This window comes from Mastacembelus armatus, chromosome 6, assembly GCF_900324485.2.
Source record: "Mastacembelus armatus chromosome 6, fMasArm1.2, whole genome shotgun sequence".
NCBI lineage: Eukaryota > Metazoa > Chordata > Actinopteri > Synbranchiformes > Mastacembelidae > Mastacembelus > Mastacembelus armatus.
In genome coordinates this window covers 21,304,506-21,323,184 of record NC_046638.1, presented here as the reverse complement: position 1 = coordinate 21,323,184, position 18,679 = coordinate 21,304,506, and the positions used below count along the sequence as shown (strand labels likewise).

Sequence of the window (18,679 nt, the reverse complement as noted above, 5' to 3'; positions counted from 1 at the left end):
GACAGTATAACTATGGAAGCAAACAGATTCACAGAAGATGCAAAATAACACAAGTGCCAACCAACTGACTCCTGTGTACACAGTAATAGACAGGTAGTCATTACGTTATGGCTGATCACTGTATGTCTTACCCAAAAAGAAAAAGCCAAAAACTGTAAAACTCCTCACAAACTGAGGATCAAAGTTCAGAGTGCTGCACACCCTCGTTTAACGTTACACCTGCCAATGAGTGGGCACTGTAAAGGCTATCTTTTAACTTAACTTACACATGTACACACACAAATCTTGGCCCCACTATCTAACCGAAAATCAGAGTCACTGATACAGGGACTTAGATCACACGCCACACAGCACCCAGTCCAATCTCTATCTGTGAACAGAGGGAGTCCAGACCACATGGTCCCTGTATTATCTTATTGGTTTAACATTAAGCAAACTGTGGCAGCACACTGGACCCCCCAGCTATTGGTTCCTCTTTGCTTTATCATGTATCTATTTACTCTCCTTTCCTTCTGCTATCTTGAAGGGAGCTATTAAAGATGCGTCTCTCTCATAAGCGAACCAGAACAGCAGTGTGTGTGTATGTGTTTGTGTGTGTTTGTGTGTGTTTAGGAACTTTTATTTAAATGAGTTTAAGGAAATAAGAAGTAGAAACTCAAGATGATGATCAGCAGTCACATTTGTCCCATTGAAATAAAGCAATGACTCACTCCATTCACAAATTAACAATTTAAAAATAGGAAGTAATATATGAGATCAATTAAAATCTAAATGAATTCAAATATAATTTTAGTTCCATTTTTTTCAATTTAGAGAACAGGAAATTGCCTGTAGCAACATCTATGAATGCGCACACACACAATACGCCAAAAGTGCCTGAATGAATGGATGGTTTTTTGGCCTATTAGTGAAATAACTGGTCCCAGTAGGCAGCAGATGCAGGACAACCTCCCCAACATATAACAATAGCTCCCAGTCCATGCTGTCCATCCATCTGCATTTGTCCAATACAGTAAAGAGTCCCTGCAGGAAAACCAACTGGCATTCTTCTGTTGTCTATTGTGATGAAACTATCACAGAAATGCATCACTACGAAGACAGTCCAACCTAATTCTTTGATCTCAAACCAAAAAGAAAGCGAGCAATGGACTTTGACTGATTAGGGAACAAATGGACCTAATTCTGCCTGCCTGCCTTTCTCTGCATAGACTTGCATCTGAATGGCTAACTTAGTTAATTTCTGCTGCCTGTGGCTTAGTTGCTGTCAAAGTCTGACGGAGTGGCTGGTTTCAGTAAGGTGGCTCTCGTAATCACTGGGGGGTTCACACATGCTACTACTGCTGCTGCTGTAGGTCTTTGCTCCTGTCTGTGAGGTGAGTGAATGTACCCCCCACACCAGTTGACGTGAAAACAAATCACACATTCCTGCATCTACAAGGAGATTGCTTATCACTGCAGTGACACTGGATTCCTCTTGGTCAAACATAGACACATTTGCATTAGTATCTGCACCATTCATGTCTAGTGGTCCAGAAAGAAACTTACATTTCATCAGCAATCAGAAAAGATCAATGCACCATCTTGTCATTTCGTAGTTTAAAATCACTGAATGTGTAATGGCAAGGAATCTGTAGGTTCCAAGTTGGAGCCTGTTACAGCATGAAAAACACTAAACACGCTTCTGGGCAATTCAGAGGCATTAAACTGTCTGTACTCAGTGCCTCCACAGGTTTTATGAGCCAGTCAATCTGCAAATGGACCAGAGATACACTGACTGACTTTCATTATTTACCAATGTGTTTTGTGTTTTGAACAAATGGCTTCATTGTTTATGTAATAATGTACTGGTGTACCATTGAAATAAAAACCAGCTAGGTGTCTTAGAACAACATGACATAACTGAATAATGCCTTTTGTGTTTAGTGTTGAATAACTGCCCAGAACATTAAAGGGGCAGGCAGGTCACCAAAACGTTTGGTCCATACATATCCTTCCCAAAGGAAAAAGAAACAGATTAGTTCTAAAGAAAATGAATATTATCAGTTTCATGACTAGGATATTTTGACTTTCAGATAGCAATCTGAATTTTCAATGTGCGATGTCCTTCAATAACAATCCCACCGGATTACAAATGTCAGAGCAGTGCGCCTGAGCAGCAAAACCTTTGGAGCATTTCAGATGTGTGTGTGTATGTATGTGTGTGTGTGTGTGTGTGTGTGTGTGTGTGTGTGTGTGTGGGTGTGGGTGTGGGTGTGTGTAGGAACCAGTCTAACCATCAGTCTTGTGTTTTTTTTTCCACTAAAAGGAAAAAAGAGGAAATTGCTGAACCACACAACTGACAAATGTTTACTACTTTTAATTTTGGGTCAGAGCCAGAGTCTTCCAAAAACAATTTGCACTTTAGCATCTGCTATAAAATTAAGATGGACATAAATTGGCCACACTAACACTATTTACTGTTGAGATAGTGCTGTAGTAAGTAATACTACAAATTACAGCCTGTGTACTGTATATTTGGGTACAGTACCTTCATACAGTAAGTACTAGCAAGATACATATACAGGATACATAAACAGCTTAAGAAAAGAAGAATCCCGGCCATTTAGTGCACAAACCACAGGTAGGTGTACTGTCTGCCTGTCTGCATGGTGGTACAGCCCTAGTCTGGACTCTGGCCCAGAAAAGGGGACTGGGGATGCGTGGAGGGATAAAGGAAAGAGGGGTTTCATCCTTTATTGCCCAGAAAGACCCAGGAACTCGTGCAGTAAAAAACGCCCAACACCTGCTGGGATGTTGACTTAAAATCTTTATCACCAATATCTAATCGCTCGCCTTCTCCCTCTGATAAATGGGCTCATGCTGGAATTTTCCCCCTCCAACTAAAGGACATGCTAAACACAGGTGTGAGTGTGTGTTTGACAGATAGAGGGGATACGTAAGGACCTGTGCATTTATTCACTTACGGTTGACGTGGTTAATGCTTAAGCAGTTTTGGGTGTGTGTATTGATGCCTGCATGTTTATCAGTGGATCCTCTATACCTGAGCAGGCCATGAACCTGGACAGGACATAAAGAGGAAAGACAGCAAATAAGGGTGTTATCTAACAAACTGTGATTAATGGTGAACAGAGCAGACCTGCTGACACATGCTATTAAAATTAACTGAAAACCCAGCATGCACCATGCACAAAACATTCAAAGAGGGAAAAGCTATTTATGGTTATTATGAGGCAGATAATTAAACTCAATGAATATAGTGAGTCTCTTCTTTCTTTTTCTTTCTTTCTTTCTCAGAGAAATGGTTAAGACATTCCTCTGAATGAGTTAAAAAGCAGAAAAAAGAAAATGAAGTGATGTTCAAAGCTGAATGGATGGTGGTTTCCTTAGCTCAATAACAATGATAGATCTTTTCGGGTGCTCTGTGTGATGTGTGATACTAAGATCTTACACACTTCAAAGTGTTAGGATTACACGCTTTGCTTCTGTTAATCCCAGGAGTCAAATGACAAGAGCTGCCAGTCCTGCTCAATGACGGTATAGGCCAAAAACTGTTACCGTCGGCAACACAAACACAGAGGAGAGAAAACACTCTCTACCTGAATCAAAATATTGACTGTGAGGTCTGTCACTGTGTCCAGTTCTGCCAGTCAAACAAAAAAAAAGATGATTTGACAAGAAACTGTTGAACCTCATTTTCACTCATGAATACGATGACATGAAGCCAAACATCACCACACACAATAAACTAGTCAGGTTTGAGAAGTGTTCAAGGACTCCAAGATAACCTGAAGGTATAGTCTGTGTGTGTGTGTGCGTGTGTGTGTGTGTGTGTGTGTGTGTGTGTGTGTGTGTGTGTGTGTGTGTGTGCGTGTGTGTGTGTGTGTGTGTGTGTGTGTGTGTGTGTGTTTTTGTCTGAGCATGTAAACATCAACACTGTCAGTAGAACTAAAATCTCACCACACCCAGAGATGCATGTTTATAATGGTGAACAATGTGAACAGACTGAGCGCACACAACAAAGTCCCACAAACACACAGATTGATGCACACACAGTGACCTATGCTGTCTGAACACGTAAACTACAAAGTCCTGTTCAGGTGCTGGGAAGTAACAAACTACATTTATTAAAATACTGTAATACAGTTTGATGGTTACTTGAGTATTAGCATTTCATGCTACTTTATTTAGTGAACATACTTTTTTGATCTACTACACTTATTTGATAGCTGTACTTAGACTAGTACTTTATGAATCAGAGTTTACATACAATCCATATATTGACCCTATAAAATATTCTTATAAATGACATTAACTGTATCTCTAAAGCAATATCTCTACATCAGTATATTGGTACTTATACATACTTACATGATTATTAATAATCAAACAGAAATATATATTGATATAATCCTCAAACCTTCCTGTAGATCAAGTTTTTTTGCATTTACCCTTTTACCTTTTTATCTTTTCACAAGATTTTCAGTACAGAATATTAACTTTTTATGCAGTTTTACATGGTGGTTATTGCTCCTTTTACTTTCTTTCAACAGTGTCCTGGTCACATAATGCATACAGTTCCAATTACTATTGTTCTCCTACTCAATCATTAATTTTATTACACATCTACCAAAACTAAATCACTCTCCCTTTGGCTAATTTGGCAGAAATTGTGGCTTTGTAATAAATGTAATAAAGTCTATCTGCAGTGGCTTTACAGTGTCCTTTAACTGAGCCTAACCAGCCTCATTATTCTCTTACCCTCATTACCCTCTCTTACCGGCATTACCCTCTGCCTTATTGAGTGTACCAGAAGGTGTTTACATGGTTAGTTACAATAAAAGGGAATTTACAAATGAAAGTGAAGTAAAATGCCTGAATTATGAAGCAGCCCACCTACAGAGCAGGTGAGTACACACACACATACACACACCCCAAAATGATCAACTGATAGGACGTGTCACTGAACAATGGAAACATGTCTGAGGCCCAGCCAGCACCGCAACCACAGGGATTCACAGAGGGGACAGCAGACTCATACTGATAGTGCAAGACCTGATAAAACCAAAGAATGAGTGAGGGAGATGGGAGAGAAGGGAGACCCCCTACCAACAAGGCCACACAGGATCATCTACATTTTACTAATTTATCTGACCCCCTGGTCGGTGTTTGTTTTTGGTTAGTTTGTCGGGTAGGGGTAACGCATCTACATGCCAGTGATGGCGGTGAACTGGCACTCTGTTCTCTGTTTGTCTAGAAGAAGTTTGTCTAGTTGCATTTATTTGAAATACTGGGCACATAAAGTGTTCAGTCCCCTGGCATCAATGAATAAAGGCTGAAATAGGATTACACAGTGACTTGTCTTCATCTCAGTCCTCCACTCTTTTTGTCTTTTTTTTTTATTGAGTCCATGGACCCAGCCCTTCTCTCAGGTTTATAAAGCCACACTGATGAGCCTGACTGGCCCAAGCTCTTGGGGCCCGTAATAATCTCTTTTTAGGAGGCTGAGAGGGTGAAGTGAGTCATAAGAACCCTCTCTGTCAGCTTCAACCAGCCAGCAGAAAGAAAAAGTCATAATTATAGTACTCTCTCTGCCTGGATTTAAATAAAGCTTCCTGGCTGGGCCCCTGTAGACACACACTCTCTCTTGCTCACACACATGCACACTTCAATAAAGAGGCACTAATCAATCAGGGGTTCCCCTGCTACGGCTTCATTGGAGCCCATGTCTGAAAGGACGACTGACAGCCCTCAACCTCCCAGTATTGTCAGACGAGACTGATTAGGCTTCTGACTGGCTACCTCAGCCACCAGCTAGAAAAGCACAGAGGTTAAAGGGTCTCCATTTGAAATCGACGAGCACTGAAAAGTTCTGGACACCTGCTTTTTAAAGTGATGCTTGTCTCTGTGGTTCTATCCTCCTTTTTTGTTATTTCCAATTTGAGGGCAGCACAGGGGAGAGGGAGAGAGTTGTTTGAGAGTAAAAAAGGGGTGAGTGGGGTACTCTGTGTGTGTGTGTGTGTGTTGGGGGGGCTTAAGTTTTGAAGGGGGAGCTTGGCTGTGGGCCCAAGGCTGGAACAAAGAGGGGACACTCTTTACATGCATAGCCAGACAGAGTAAACTGGCCAACAGCGCTGCCAGCAAATACAAGGCACAAAAACAGACTTAGAGAGAACGGAAAGAAGGGTGGGTGGGGGGTGGGGGTGGGATTGTCAGTCTAACCGAAACATCAGCTTGCTCCACCTCTAAAAACTTTTTCTCCCTCATGTTTGGATAAAATGATAAAATGAAAAATGTACTGGGTGCCATGTTTATAAGGCTTTAAATAACATAAAATTTTATTTTGTTTGTATTCAATATGGAGCTGTGTGCCCATGGGTAAACGAAGGCCATCCCTTCACAAACACCCCCAGGATGAACAAATACAGGCATTTATTGCGACAGAGAGACAGGTGGACTGAGAAGACAGCAGAGGAGAGGGGAGCAATTTGATTCATAAAACAGGTTAATCAAATACCAATATCATTTGAGCTTTACTTTGAAGTTGATGACCAGAGGCAGAGATGTGATGACCATCATACAGATTCACCTGGAAGTATATTCATCATATATTCATCTTTTGCCCTTATAAGCATTTTTCTTGTATGTGTGTTCTCTCTGTTGGAATATCACAACAGAAACTATAAAAACACAAAACTGTATCTCTAAAGGTTGAATGTCCCAGAGTACAACTGAACTGTCCCAACTGTCATGGCACATCAGATGATGCACTGGGTTCTCTTTCATTTATTCTCTCCCTTTTTCACTGAAATTAAGCTCTAAAATGACTTTGCCTTTATAAAGGAGAGGTACTCAATCAATAAGGACAATAGCAGAGTCTGATAAAAGTCTGAGGAAGTTATGCCACCCTGTCATCACTGTGTTGCCTTCTATGCAACCTCTGCCGGTGACTGGTAAATGCCACTTTTAATCTTGCTTTTTTTTCTTCTCCCCCTTTCCCTTTTCACTCCTCCTATTCCTTGCCGTCAATGGGTGTGTTAAGTATTGTTCGTTTTGATGGGGGCGGTGAGTCAGTCAGGATCATTAAAAGCAGGCCAAGCCTTTGGCCAGATCAAAATAATTAACTGGAGAGGTCACAAGCTAATGAAATGAAATGGAGGGCTGAAAGGAACCCCTAAATGGTGCTCACTAATCCTCCCTTCACCTTGTTTTTGGGAGGGGGCAGGACTCCATAGGCCAGGGCATCTCTGCTAATAATAGGTTGTGGGGTGAAGGGGGACCTGGACTATAGATTTGTATGTGTATATGTGTGAATGTGTGTGTTGTGTAAGGTCCATCTAAACATCTCGTTTGATCAAATTCTGAGTCAAATAAAATTAGTATTGTAAAGACACATGACAGCAACCGTAACCAGGAAGGTATGATCATTTCAGTTGCTCTAATGCAAATAAGCTTTATATAATCATGCGTCATGTAGCAGTGGAGGGCAGTGAAGCAGTCTTGTTTAAAGTTATGGCCAACTGCTTCTAAAAAAGCAAGAAAAAACAAAGTAAAATCACACCAGTCCTGCATTTTAACTTTTATATTTGATTTTGCAGGTAGGACGGATCCTGTAATTACATTATAGTGTATATTATGTTAACTTATTGTATTGATGTATTGATCAGCAATTGCTGCAACTGTTGTAGGGTTGAGCTCATTTTTACTGTTTTATAAACAATTTGGCAGCTTTCAGTAATTATCCACATTTTATAAGCTGCTTCTGTTCTTATTTAAAAAACTATAGTAACTAGGGATTTTAATCTAATGAAGTGTCCACTTTGAATACAAAGTGCTATATTACCAACAGAAATAATCTAAAGTCGTAAAAAAAAAAACTGCTGAAGTAATTATGTCAAAAACGTAAATTAAGCTCAACCGTTGTAAATGTACTGGCAGTACAGTAGTACTGTTTTGTTACTACAATGCATGTAAGTATTACAGGACTGTGAAACCAGACAAAACCTAACTGTGGTTAAAGCACCTTCACTTAAAATCTTTTTTATTCTAATCCTGCATGTGCTTTCATGTTTCTTTTCAGAGTTCTTACACACAACCCTTTCATGACCAAAAGCAAGTGTACACTAAGCTTTGATACTATAAAGAAGGCACCTCTATTGTGTTATGTGGAGATATTCACAAGACATAAAAGAAGATATCTAAGTGTCCAACTGTCTGTCTCAATCGAACAATAGAAGAATGAAGCGTATGATTTGGAGCTGAGGGCGATGCGTGTCAGAGACTGGTCCATCACTGTGAACAGGTTCTCCAGGGGCAAGCTCCAACCTGCTGAAGACCCTGGGACATAACTGTGTGTTTATGTGTGTAGGGAGGAACTGTCCTGGTCTGAGTAAAACACAGTAGAAAAGTGTTTTTCAGGGTTCGAGGTGTAAGCTCTGACATGTAGACAATCATTAAATTTGCACACCAACCCACGCACACACAAACATCAAGTCGTTACAGCGTATTGTTGAGTGAAGGAATGCACCTGATCTCACCAGAAGAATGGATGAAAGCTATTTAAACACACACAGACAAAAGCACACAGACAAAAGCACACAGACGCAGCAAGCCCACACATAACATGGTTTAATAAAAGAGAGTTGCCACTTTTTCTCATCTCATCATCACACAAGTGAGCACAGAACTGGCCAGTATGGGCGAGGTCCCAATGAGCTGACAGAAGGTCTGCAGAGCAGCTAACATAATGATAGAGAGACTGAAGTCAACCATTTGGCACAATGTGCTTAACTGACAGTATGAAAGGCCTGCTGCTAGACTGCCCGAGGACCATCAGTGCACTAAGCTCCCCTACCCGAACCCTCCCCTCCCTTCCCTTCCCCTCTCTTCCTCACCTCCCACCTCATGTATATTCCACCATTGAATGTCACTAACCTTGTGCTCTCTCTCTCTCTCTCTGTTCTCTCTCTATACCTTTGCAGGTGTCCCTGGTCCTGGAGCTGTATGTTGCTGACCAGCCTGCAGTGTCTATTTGTTGTTTATTGTTGCTGTTCTTTTCTCTCTCCTCTATCCACTCACCCCAACCAGGTCGAGGCAGATGGCCGCCCAAACTGAGCCTGGTTCTGCTGGAGATTTTTTCTTCTATTAAAGGGAGTTTTTCCTCTCCATTGTCGCTGCTCATAAGGTATTTGTTGGGTTTTTTTGTTTTTTTTTTTTTGTAAAGTGCCTTGAGATGATTTGTATTATGATATGGTGCTATACCGTTAAAATTGAATTGAACTGAGTGAAAGAATGAAATAAAGAGTAGCTATATTAGAGTGAGATCAGTTTTGGCTATAGTCCGTAGGTGAAATGAGCTTTTGCTGAACTGGAATGAAATAAAAATTACCACACCACACCACAGCTGAGTGCTGAAGCTAAAACCTGTGTCTTAAAATGCAGTTCCACTACTCTCCCTTAGGTGTTGCCTCAAAGACAACTTGGACTCTTTCAATGAGACTGGACCAACCCTAATTTTCTACCAATACATAGTCTTAATTATCATTTTCAAAGCAGGTTTTGGTCAGAAATTTTGTGTCCTTGCTATATTTAAGACAATTAATGCCCCATTAAAGGGATTTGAAAGTTAAAAAAGATCTGTGTTTACTGGAAAAGTGATATGTTACAGGTGTATCAGTCCATCACATTTAAGCAGTGATTCAGTAGCGAATTCTTGCCTATCCCACCACAGCTTTATGTCTGCAAATAACATAACAGAGGTTACATCTATTGTTTGTCTTGTTTTCAGGACTTTTATGATTTGAAATTCCAATTCAAATGCAAAGTCATCTGGATAATCTGAATTATGCAATGGGAGACAAATGTCCTGCGTACTGCACTTGAATGCACCAGTTAAGGCTTTAATCTGGGCACTAAATTCTTCTGTATCACTGAAGTCATTCATTTCTGTTCTCATTTGAACATTAAAAATTTTATATATTTCTACTGCCCTGTGATGGACTGGTGACCTGTCCATGGTGTACCCCTGCCTTTCACCCAAAGAGAGATGGGATAGGCTCCAGCAGATCCCTGGGACCCTCATTAGGAATAAGTGGGTATAGATAATGGATGGATGGAGGTTTCTAATGTTCAGTCTCACTGTGATGTCATCACATCATCTCCTTCACCAGCTTCAGGCTCAGGTTGTGACTCTATACACACCCACTTGTTGTTACAATATATTTCCTGCATTCAAGGTCATCTTCCATGCCACTGTTTCAACAACAGCTCCTGTTTATGGTCTCATCATTGTGTCCACCAATCTTCTTTCCTTCCTCCTAACCACATGCATCAACTCCATTTCTGCTCTTCTTTCCCAATCAGACCACACAAATAAATAAAAAAAACATCTCCCTCTCCAGCTCTACACAAGCAGACCACTCCAGGCTGCAGTCTCTCTGAACCATCATTACAGTCATTAAGCAAGAATAAGCTCCGTATCACAGGAGTCCACCAGCATCCAGTTTAACCCAGCACAATTAGCACATCCGTTGGAGTAGAATTACCCTGTAAAATGAGAATGCTCTGGACAAAAGAGGCAGGAGAGTTGGAGTTGAAAAAAGAGGGTAAGTGTGAGGGAGAGGGGGAGAGAGGAGAAGAGAAATAAGGGAGGACAGGGGGAGATTAAAATTGTTTGAATTGAGTCCACGCTCGCCCCATTCATTTGGTATTCTGCTGAAATCAGGGCTTTTGTTCAGTCTGGCATAAAGTAGTGTCAATCATCTCGACCCGGTTTTGTAGAATGGGGAAATTTATTATGAATTTGCTCCTGCAAATAATGAGGACTACCCCCTGCCTGCTCTCCAATCTCCCTCCTCCTCTCCCTGAGCCACCTCTCCTCAACAACCCTCCCCAACCCTACGCCTCACTCACACCTCCCTCTTTGCCTCCACCCCAATATCAATGGTGCAGAATAGGGAATAGAGAGGGAAGTTAGCAATCTCAGGGCCACTCGCACTCTGGACCCACATCAAAGTGACAGAGACGTCCAATCAGATTTGTCTTACAGGCATTACATGATGAATATGGTGCGGCCGTAGCACAAAAGCACCTTTGTGTCTCCTCCGAGCTGAGACTATTCACAGCCCGCCACAGCCAGCCAGAGTGGAAGTAAATGGCCAAAAGGGCCCAGGCCAAGAAAAAAAAAAAAAAAAAAAAAAAAAAAGCACCCAAACTTGTGCAGCACAATGGCCCATGCAAATCACAGTCCCCGACACCTCCACCCTACCACGCATCCCCACCCCTTCCTTATCCCTCCATCCACCCTTCAGGCCTGAGCTTGGTTCCTCTTCTGGTGGGTCGGCTGAAGTTTAGAACCTATTCACAAATACAGAGGTGTCAGTTAAAAGTACTGAGCTGCACACAGCTTTTTTCTGTTGTTCAATTTGAGAAAAGAAAAGAGTCTTTTTTTTTTGGAAAGACTGAAGAAAAACATGAGCCAAATGACTCACTTTTTTGTCAGAAAGTAAGTGATGTAGCCTCTATATGCAAAACGTCTGTTTGGTAAGACTTAGAGTGTGTGTGTGTGTGTGTGTGTATGTGGGGTGGGGTTATTGAGCAAAATGATCAATTGAAATTTGTTGCCCCCATTTTGGCAAAGAGAAAGAGCTGATTCTAGGACTGATCTGTTCCTTAAACACACTGATGATAACATGAATCAGTGCATTAAGTGTGATGCAGTCTCTTACTGTAGGACAAGATACACTGTACAATGGAATCACATCTCTCTCAGTGATTTTCCATTTTCTTAATAATGAATTCTACATTTAAGATTATAGGCTTTATTTATTACAGTAGATATTAGCATGTACACCAGTTTGAGAGTGGACTGATCATAAGATCGCTCAGGTGATTAGTAGAAATATTGGTGTTTCCAAAGTGCTACTACTAAGTGAGACTTTAATCAATCAATAGCCAAAGGGTCAACGGATTTGTCTGTGAACCAGCTGCACAGCTCTGTTTGTGTGTGCGTGTGTGTGTGTGTGTGTGTGTGTCTACTCCAAATTAGTTCAGCATGATTTCTATGTTAACTATAAACATGCCTGTGCCTCTGCTTAAAGATTAACACCTCAGTAAGCATTGCTCAAGGTTGTGCACCATCTCTCCATCCATCTACATCAGCATTCTATCTCTGCCTCCCATCATCCCTGCTTTGTCTGCACTGCCTTTATCATATTTGCATCTTGACAGCTGTGGCTCCGATCAGTATTTCACAGAACAATCTTAGCTTTGTGTGTTTATGTCATTTGCACCCGTCAAAAAAATAATGAAAATAACAACAATGCACTGTTGCTTACTTTTGGGGAAAACATAAAGTAATGAAGCTGTTTTATGCATCAAAATCCATTTGTACTGGCTTAGTCTGTTAAGCTCAGAATTAAACTGTTTATTTGATTTGCAGTAATAATTGTGAATAATTAAAGAATCTGAGCCAAAGACAGGTTTGATTGTGATGTGAAGTAATAAGTCGGGAAACCTGACTTATTACTTCACAAAGTTATAAAAACAAATACCTGACATTTTAATCTGACTTGTGGTTTATGATGTACCTGTTGCTCTACTGATCTCTGCACTGTAAGGGGCCAGGCATTAAAGTCTCTCTCTCTCTCTCCATAGGCTACAGGGACTTGAGCAATGGCATCCTTTCCTTTAATACAGCCATTTGATTAGATACTTTTTTCTACTCATCACCAATTGGTTCAGGTGCTAGCTGAATGAATTTCCCACTTTAGTCTTTACTTAACTCAAAGTTTATAAAGAAACATCACTGGCATGTTAGCAGAAGCCCATCCATATATGTCAGGTAAGTCACTTTCCTTGGACAAACAGGACAACAGAGCTACCACAAAAATTAAGCCCCAGCCCCATGAAAACTGGAGTTGAGTCATCACAAACTTCATAGCAGATGTGCTGTGCAAGAAAAACAACACATCCTTCCTGTTTGAAAAGGAGTTGTTACTGGAAACTGAATCCAGGTTAACTCAGTTCCTGTTAACATTAGAACAGGTGAGGGAAAAACAAACCAATCACCAAGGGATGAGTCATCTTATATTTTAAGGCAGTTGGCCCACTTTATATTTTGATGTTTTCACAAAAAACAATTTAATTTGTGCTAAATCAATGTGCTGAGCATATAATTTCTAAATTATAGTGGCAGTTATACTGTTATCATGTAAATATTGTCTGATAAACATTTTTACCAAAGGGCTCAAAACATTAAAACAATGAATGTTGGATACCCGAACTAGTTCAGTAATGCTCAGCTTACGCAATGAAAGAAGGGCTGGTTTCTTCTTCATGCAAAATGGCCTAAAAACCCACGAAGCACTCTGATGACTGCTTTCAGAGCGACAGATGACCTCTCGCAAATCAGCCCTTGGTCGATTTAGTCCTGTATTATAGTCCTCCATGGTTTACGGCCTTGCGCACGCAAACGCATGCATAAATGAGCTCCGTGTGACAGATTATTCGGCATTTGATCACGTCAAAATTAACACTGCCTTTATGTATTGTCAAAGTGAAAATGACCCCTGGATAAAATGGCATGAATAAATCTGTTTCGCTCCTGCTCCTCCCTGTATGGCTGAGGAGAAAATTTCACATTTATCTTAGCGGGACAAGAGACAAGCGCTTATTTTCACTTTGCGCCCTGGCCTCTGGCTGACACTGAAGGACATCAGAAAAAACATTTCACTCCTGTAATAATGGACCAGCGGGATATTTTGCGCCCAACATTGATTTGTCTTTTTAAGTTTTGGTGACGTAGGCGGTTATAAAGCAGAACGTAATTAATGCCATTTATCACTTGTTTGATTTTGTCACTGCCTCCACCGACAGGGCTCACATGCCATTAACCAGTGGGAGCACCAGCCTTTGTCACTGAGTACAGGCACGTGGCTTACACCTGCAGGCTGCACTGTGAGGGTGTAAATGACTGGGGCACATGTGCGTATTCCACACATCTCAAAGTTGCACAATTATTCTGTTCTCCCCCACCAGTAGTAGTATTTTTCTCAATTGTTTTTTTATTTTCATTTTTGGGCGTAAGGCTGGCTGATATATAATGTCTTGTAATGTCTTGTACTTTCTAGTCTATATTGTTTTAATGTATGTAAATACTAAGGCAGCGTCAATCAGCATCTCTTGTGCTCAATTTTCTATTCCCACAGAGAGCACTGGGTGAAATTAAGCTCGTTATTTCTATTCTGCCTCAGTGAATTTGGCATCAGTGTTTATTTACAATAGAAGATCTTCCATAATTCACATAATGAGGCGCAAAAGCAAACACAATGGTGCTCACAATGGGGTGTTGTGCACCCCATTTCGCAGGAGATGGGCTTTTTGATTGGGCTGTGTGTGCCATGAAAAACACAGTTGGGGATGCAACTAGTCTACGACCCCAGGTTTTATTTAGATTGATCTCAATCGGGTAATAAGAATTTTGACCCGACTCATTGTCTTCCTGACTTTCCCCAGGCCGTATTTCAAAGTCTCTATACCCTTTGAGTGGAGTGAATTGCGCCCCTCCTCCTCCCCCTCCCTCTCTCCCTTCGCTCCAGGCCCTCGGGGCTATTGGGTAAAGGCAGAGTATGCAAAAGAAACAATGCAATGCATGAAACGTAATATTAATCTCCCCGTCCTGAATGCACACAAAGCGCTGTAGAAGGTGCACGTCTATAATGGTTATTGAGTGTTCACCCAGCTGCGCAATTTTCCCCGTGTGCCCAACCAAGTCGGGAAAAGGTCATACAGGGGCTTTGAATAGGAGCTCCCTAGTTTGCTCAATTACCGCCGCCACTTACACCCTTCTCTCTCTCTTTCTCTCTTTCTCTCTCTCTCTCTCTCTCTCTCTCAGACACACACACCTTATTATCAATGAAAACCACTGCAAAGTCATTTAATATAAATAGATCCATCTTTATTTATAAAACCTGTTTTACACAAAATATATCTGTTAAAATCGAATATTTACATTTTACTACTGGAAACGGAGAAGAAGTGCATACATTAATTAACGAAGGTCTCCTCACCACCTATTCAAAAAACAAACTAGTGTGTCACAGGTTGAAGCCTTGATATTGCTGTCCAGTCACACAACTCATACCAACTCACTGCTTTACTGACAGGTGCTTCTCACAACACTGTCAGAAAAAGCGGCATGATGTTGCTCAAGAACATTGTTTGACTCAAAGTACAAAAATATGTCTTCATGTTAAAACAGCTCGTTGTATGATACAATTGTGTTATGAATGGGAGGAGGGGGGTGTACATCACGAAAAAGTCTGTTGACGCGTCATCTGTCTTCCAACAGACGTGGCAGCTGAGGAAGGCAGTCGCTGCTCTGCTGAAACACTCATCAAACAAGTCCCGTGGAAGTACAGCATCGTCCCCGCAGAGCCCGCTGCTGCGTCTCGTATTAATTGCACTTATTCAAACAAAACATCAGCGGTTCTTTACTTCCACGCGTCAACGTGACACCGAGTCCAACTTCCTCCTTCTCTATTTATGCTCAACAAGAAACTCCCTCTTCCCCACTCACACTCGCTCTCGCTCTCTCTCTCTCTCTCTCTCTCTCTCTCTCTCTCTCTCTCTCTCTCTTTCTCACTATTGCTTTGCTTCTGAAGAAGCAGCCCGGGTGAGGGAGGGAGGCAACAGATCACTTCCAAGCACTGAGTGAAAGACTGGTCTGATGCCTCAGTCTTTGCCAGCATTTCTCTTTACGTACAAACGCTGCTGGGTTTCTTTGATGCGGCTGACCTCAGTACCTGTCGAACCAGGTTGTAAAGTCCAACAGCTCCTGTTCCTCAGAGCTCAGAGGCTCGTAGCCACCTTCATCTGATGAGTAGGTGGAGTGAGGCGACTCCGGGTCGGCGGAGTAGCTGTTGGAAAGTGTTGGGGATGGTAACCCGCACTGGAAAGCTGCCGACACAGCATCATGTTCGTCCAGAAGTTGCTGCAAAGCCCTGATGTACTCCACCGCAGACCTCAGGGTCTCAACTTTGCTCATCTTCTTGTTGGCGGCGCCGTTGGGCACATGCTGACGCAGCGTCTGGAAGCCCATGTTGACCTGTTTGACCCGGTTCCTCTCTCTTTCGTTCCGCCGGGCTACTGCGACGGGCTGCTGCTGAGGAATGGAGTAACCGAGGCCGTTGAAGCTCAGGCGCCGCTTGCAGCGCAGGAGCTCCGGAGAGCTGGAGCGCTGTCTCTTCAGCACCTTGGTTTTGCTTTGGTAGCCGGTAGCGCTGCTGTTGGTGTGCACAGCGGGGACCGTGCAGTCCTTGGCCGGGGCGTTCAGGGTGATGCTTGCGCGTCTTTCAGTAAGTCCAAAGGTGAATGCGGTCTGCGTGGCGGTGATGGTTGTAGTTTCCATCTCGCTGACAGTTCTCGTGAAATGATGGATGGAAAAGGCGAGCTCAGCGTCAAACGGTGAAAGAAGAACGCAAAGAGTTGGCAGTGCACAGCTCTCGTGTCCTTCGCGTGGGGACCGTGTGGCTAACTCTAGTCCAAGTCTCTCTTGACTGCTTACTCCACGAGCCGATCTGACCCAAACTTTGGCAGCACTCCTCTTTTTCAACACGCGCCCCAACACACACCCCACCCACCCCTTTTTGGAGACGCACGCTTCGTCGCGAGGCCCCGCCCCCGCTGTGTGATTCTTCTGCACGCCGACTCCCCCGGGCCAGGCGCGTGGCTCCGGGAGCTCAATAAACAATCCCGAGCTTTCACTGCGCCGGGAGCACGCGCTGGGCTCATTTACATTCCAATGTCTCTAACTTGAAGGCCCATTGGTCGATTCAAACGGCCTGCAACCGTGCGAAAAGAAAGAAAGTAGGAAAAAAAGAGGGAGAAAAGAAAAAAAGAGCAGAGAATAAAAAAGTGAATGGTTTGGTTCTTTCAAATGCCTTTTGAATTTGACAATGTACCCCTGGCAAGTCTTCAAATTATCAGTCTTCCCCCCTCGGCAATCCTTCTCCTCCAGCTCTTTACATTCATAAATGCCAAGGACGCTCTCTCCTGTATCCAGGCTACAGCTTTACAGAGCTCCATAAATTGCAAGCGTGTCTCCGAGCACAATAATTGGCAATTAAAGAGCTGGCGTAGGGACGCGAGTAATTTAAAGTAAACATCATGTTTATGACGTACTGGCGTCCGAAAGAGCGTATTAGAGATGTCCGTCGTCAGCACAGCGCCGCGCACATCCTCAGTCCTGCTCAGTCCTGTAGGCTGCAGCTCTTTATCCTTTACTGGACTTTAGCAACTTCTCTAGTCTTTTAGGTTTCTACACTTTTCACGCTCATGGGGACCGAACTCTGAAAGCTAAGCCCAGTTGCAGATGTACCGATGCAGGATTTCAGCACCACAGCTGACTGGACAGTTAAACACAGCAGAGACATCCTCTAGCTTTTCATTTTGGCAAGAGTGGATTTGTTGTTTTTAATTCAGATCTAGATTTATTCTGTCAACATCTGTCAAAAGACCTTCGAAATATATTTTGCTCACTGAAGTTTTCCTATCAGCAAAGTCTGGCAGTGAGTGCGTTGAAAGACAATATGATAAAAAATGGGACACTAGCGACCTCTGACGGCAGAAAAAAGCAGGCACCTGTTCCCATGCGGACAATTATAGCGTGTATGAACATGCTGCTACAGTTGAAAACAAAAAGTGATGGCACTGTTTGTAATTTTCTGGTTCTTTGCATAAATTGGTCACTGAAACATGATCTGACCTTCACCAAAGTCACAAATACACAATCACACATGTAAAATATATGTGTCACAAGTTTGGACTGACATTTCCACTGAACTGAAAACTGTGCCCAAACTTTGGAAAGGATCTCTAAGTTTTATGTATGTGCCTAACTTTCCCATGTTCATGTAGGCTACTAACATACAACACAAAATGATCCAACAGACTGCAGACAGCAGACAGCACTCATGTTGTATTACGCCACATTAGTTTTAGTTCGATGCACACAATAACTACCAACAGTGTGTGTGTTGCCTTTTTTATCTATACTGTTTCATGAATATATAACAAATATTTGCATTTACCTACAAAACGTCAATGTAGCATCTATAGAGATTTTGTAATTGATTTCTAATATAAGTTAATCTGCACATAACTTGGAAATTGTTTTGAAAAATACAGAGTGCTGTTACTTATATGTGTGTTCACATGTAGATATTTTCATACAATTTTAATATGCAGTGGTGGAATACCATCTACCTTCTGAACTAAATCAGGTTATGCAGTTATGGACCATATTTATCAGAAAAATAACCACTGAAATTTTGATTTTGATCAGTCTGATTTTCCTCTGGGTGACAGTTTTATTAACTATACCCAGGCTGTAGGTCTGTACAAAACACAATTTAAAAAAAATTAAAAAAGATAAACAAAATAACAAACTTTATCAACTAGAAATATACAGTGGGTATGGAAAGTATTCAGACCCCTTTAAATTTTTCACTCTTTGTGTCATTGCAGCCATTTGCCAAAATCAAAAAAGTTCATTTTATTTCTCATTAATGTACACTCAGCACCCCATCTTGACAGAAAAAAACAGAAATGTAGAAATTTTTGCAAATTTATTAAAAAAGAAAAACTGAAATATCACATGGTCATAAGTATTCAGACCCTGTGC

General features: G+C 41.8%; 1 protein-coding gene across 1 annotated transcript; it reads right to left on the bottom strand.

Annotated features, from left to right (window-relative positions):
- Positions 1–15,393: 15,393 nt before the first annotated feature.
- Positions 15,394–16,556, bottom strand: ascl1b (achaete-scute family bHLH transcription factor 1b). Its single transcript, XM_026311927.1, has one exon. The coding sequence runs from the start codon at positions 16,403–16,405 to the stop codon at positions 15,794–15,796; it is 612 nt and encodes a 203-aa protein (XP_026167712.1). The 5' UTR covers positions 16,406–16,556; the 3' UTR covers positions 15,394–15,793.
- Between the last annotated feature and the right edge of the window lie 2,123 nt (positions 16,557–18,679).

What these genes read in the sequence shown, in the direction of transcription:
- ascl1b (XM_026311927.1), bottom strand. Translation starts at nt 16,405, where the DNA reads ATGGAAACTACAACCATCACCGCCACGCAGACCGCATTCACCTTTGGA.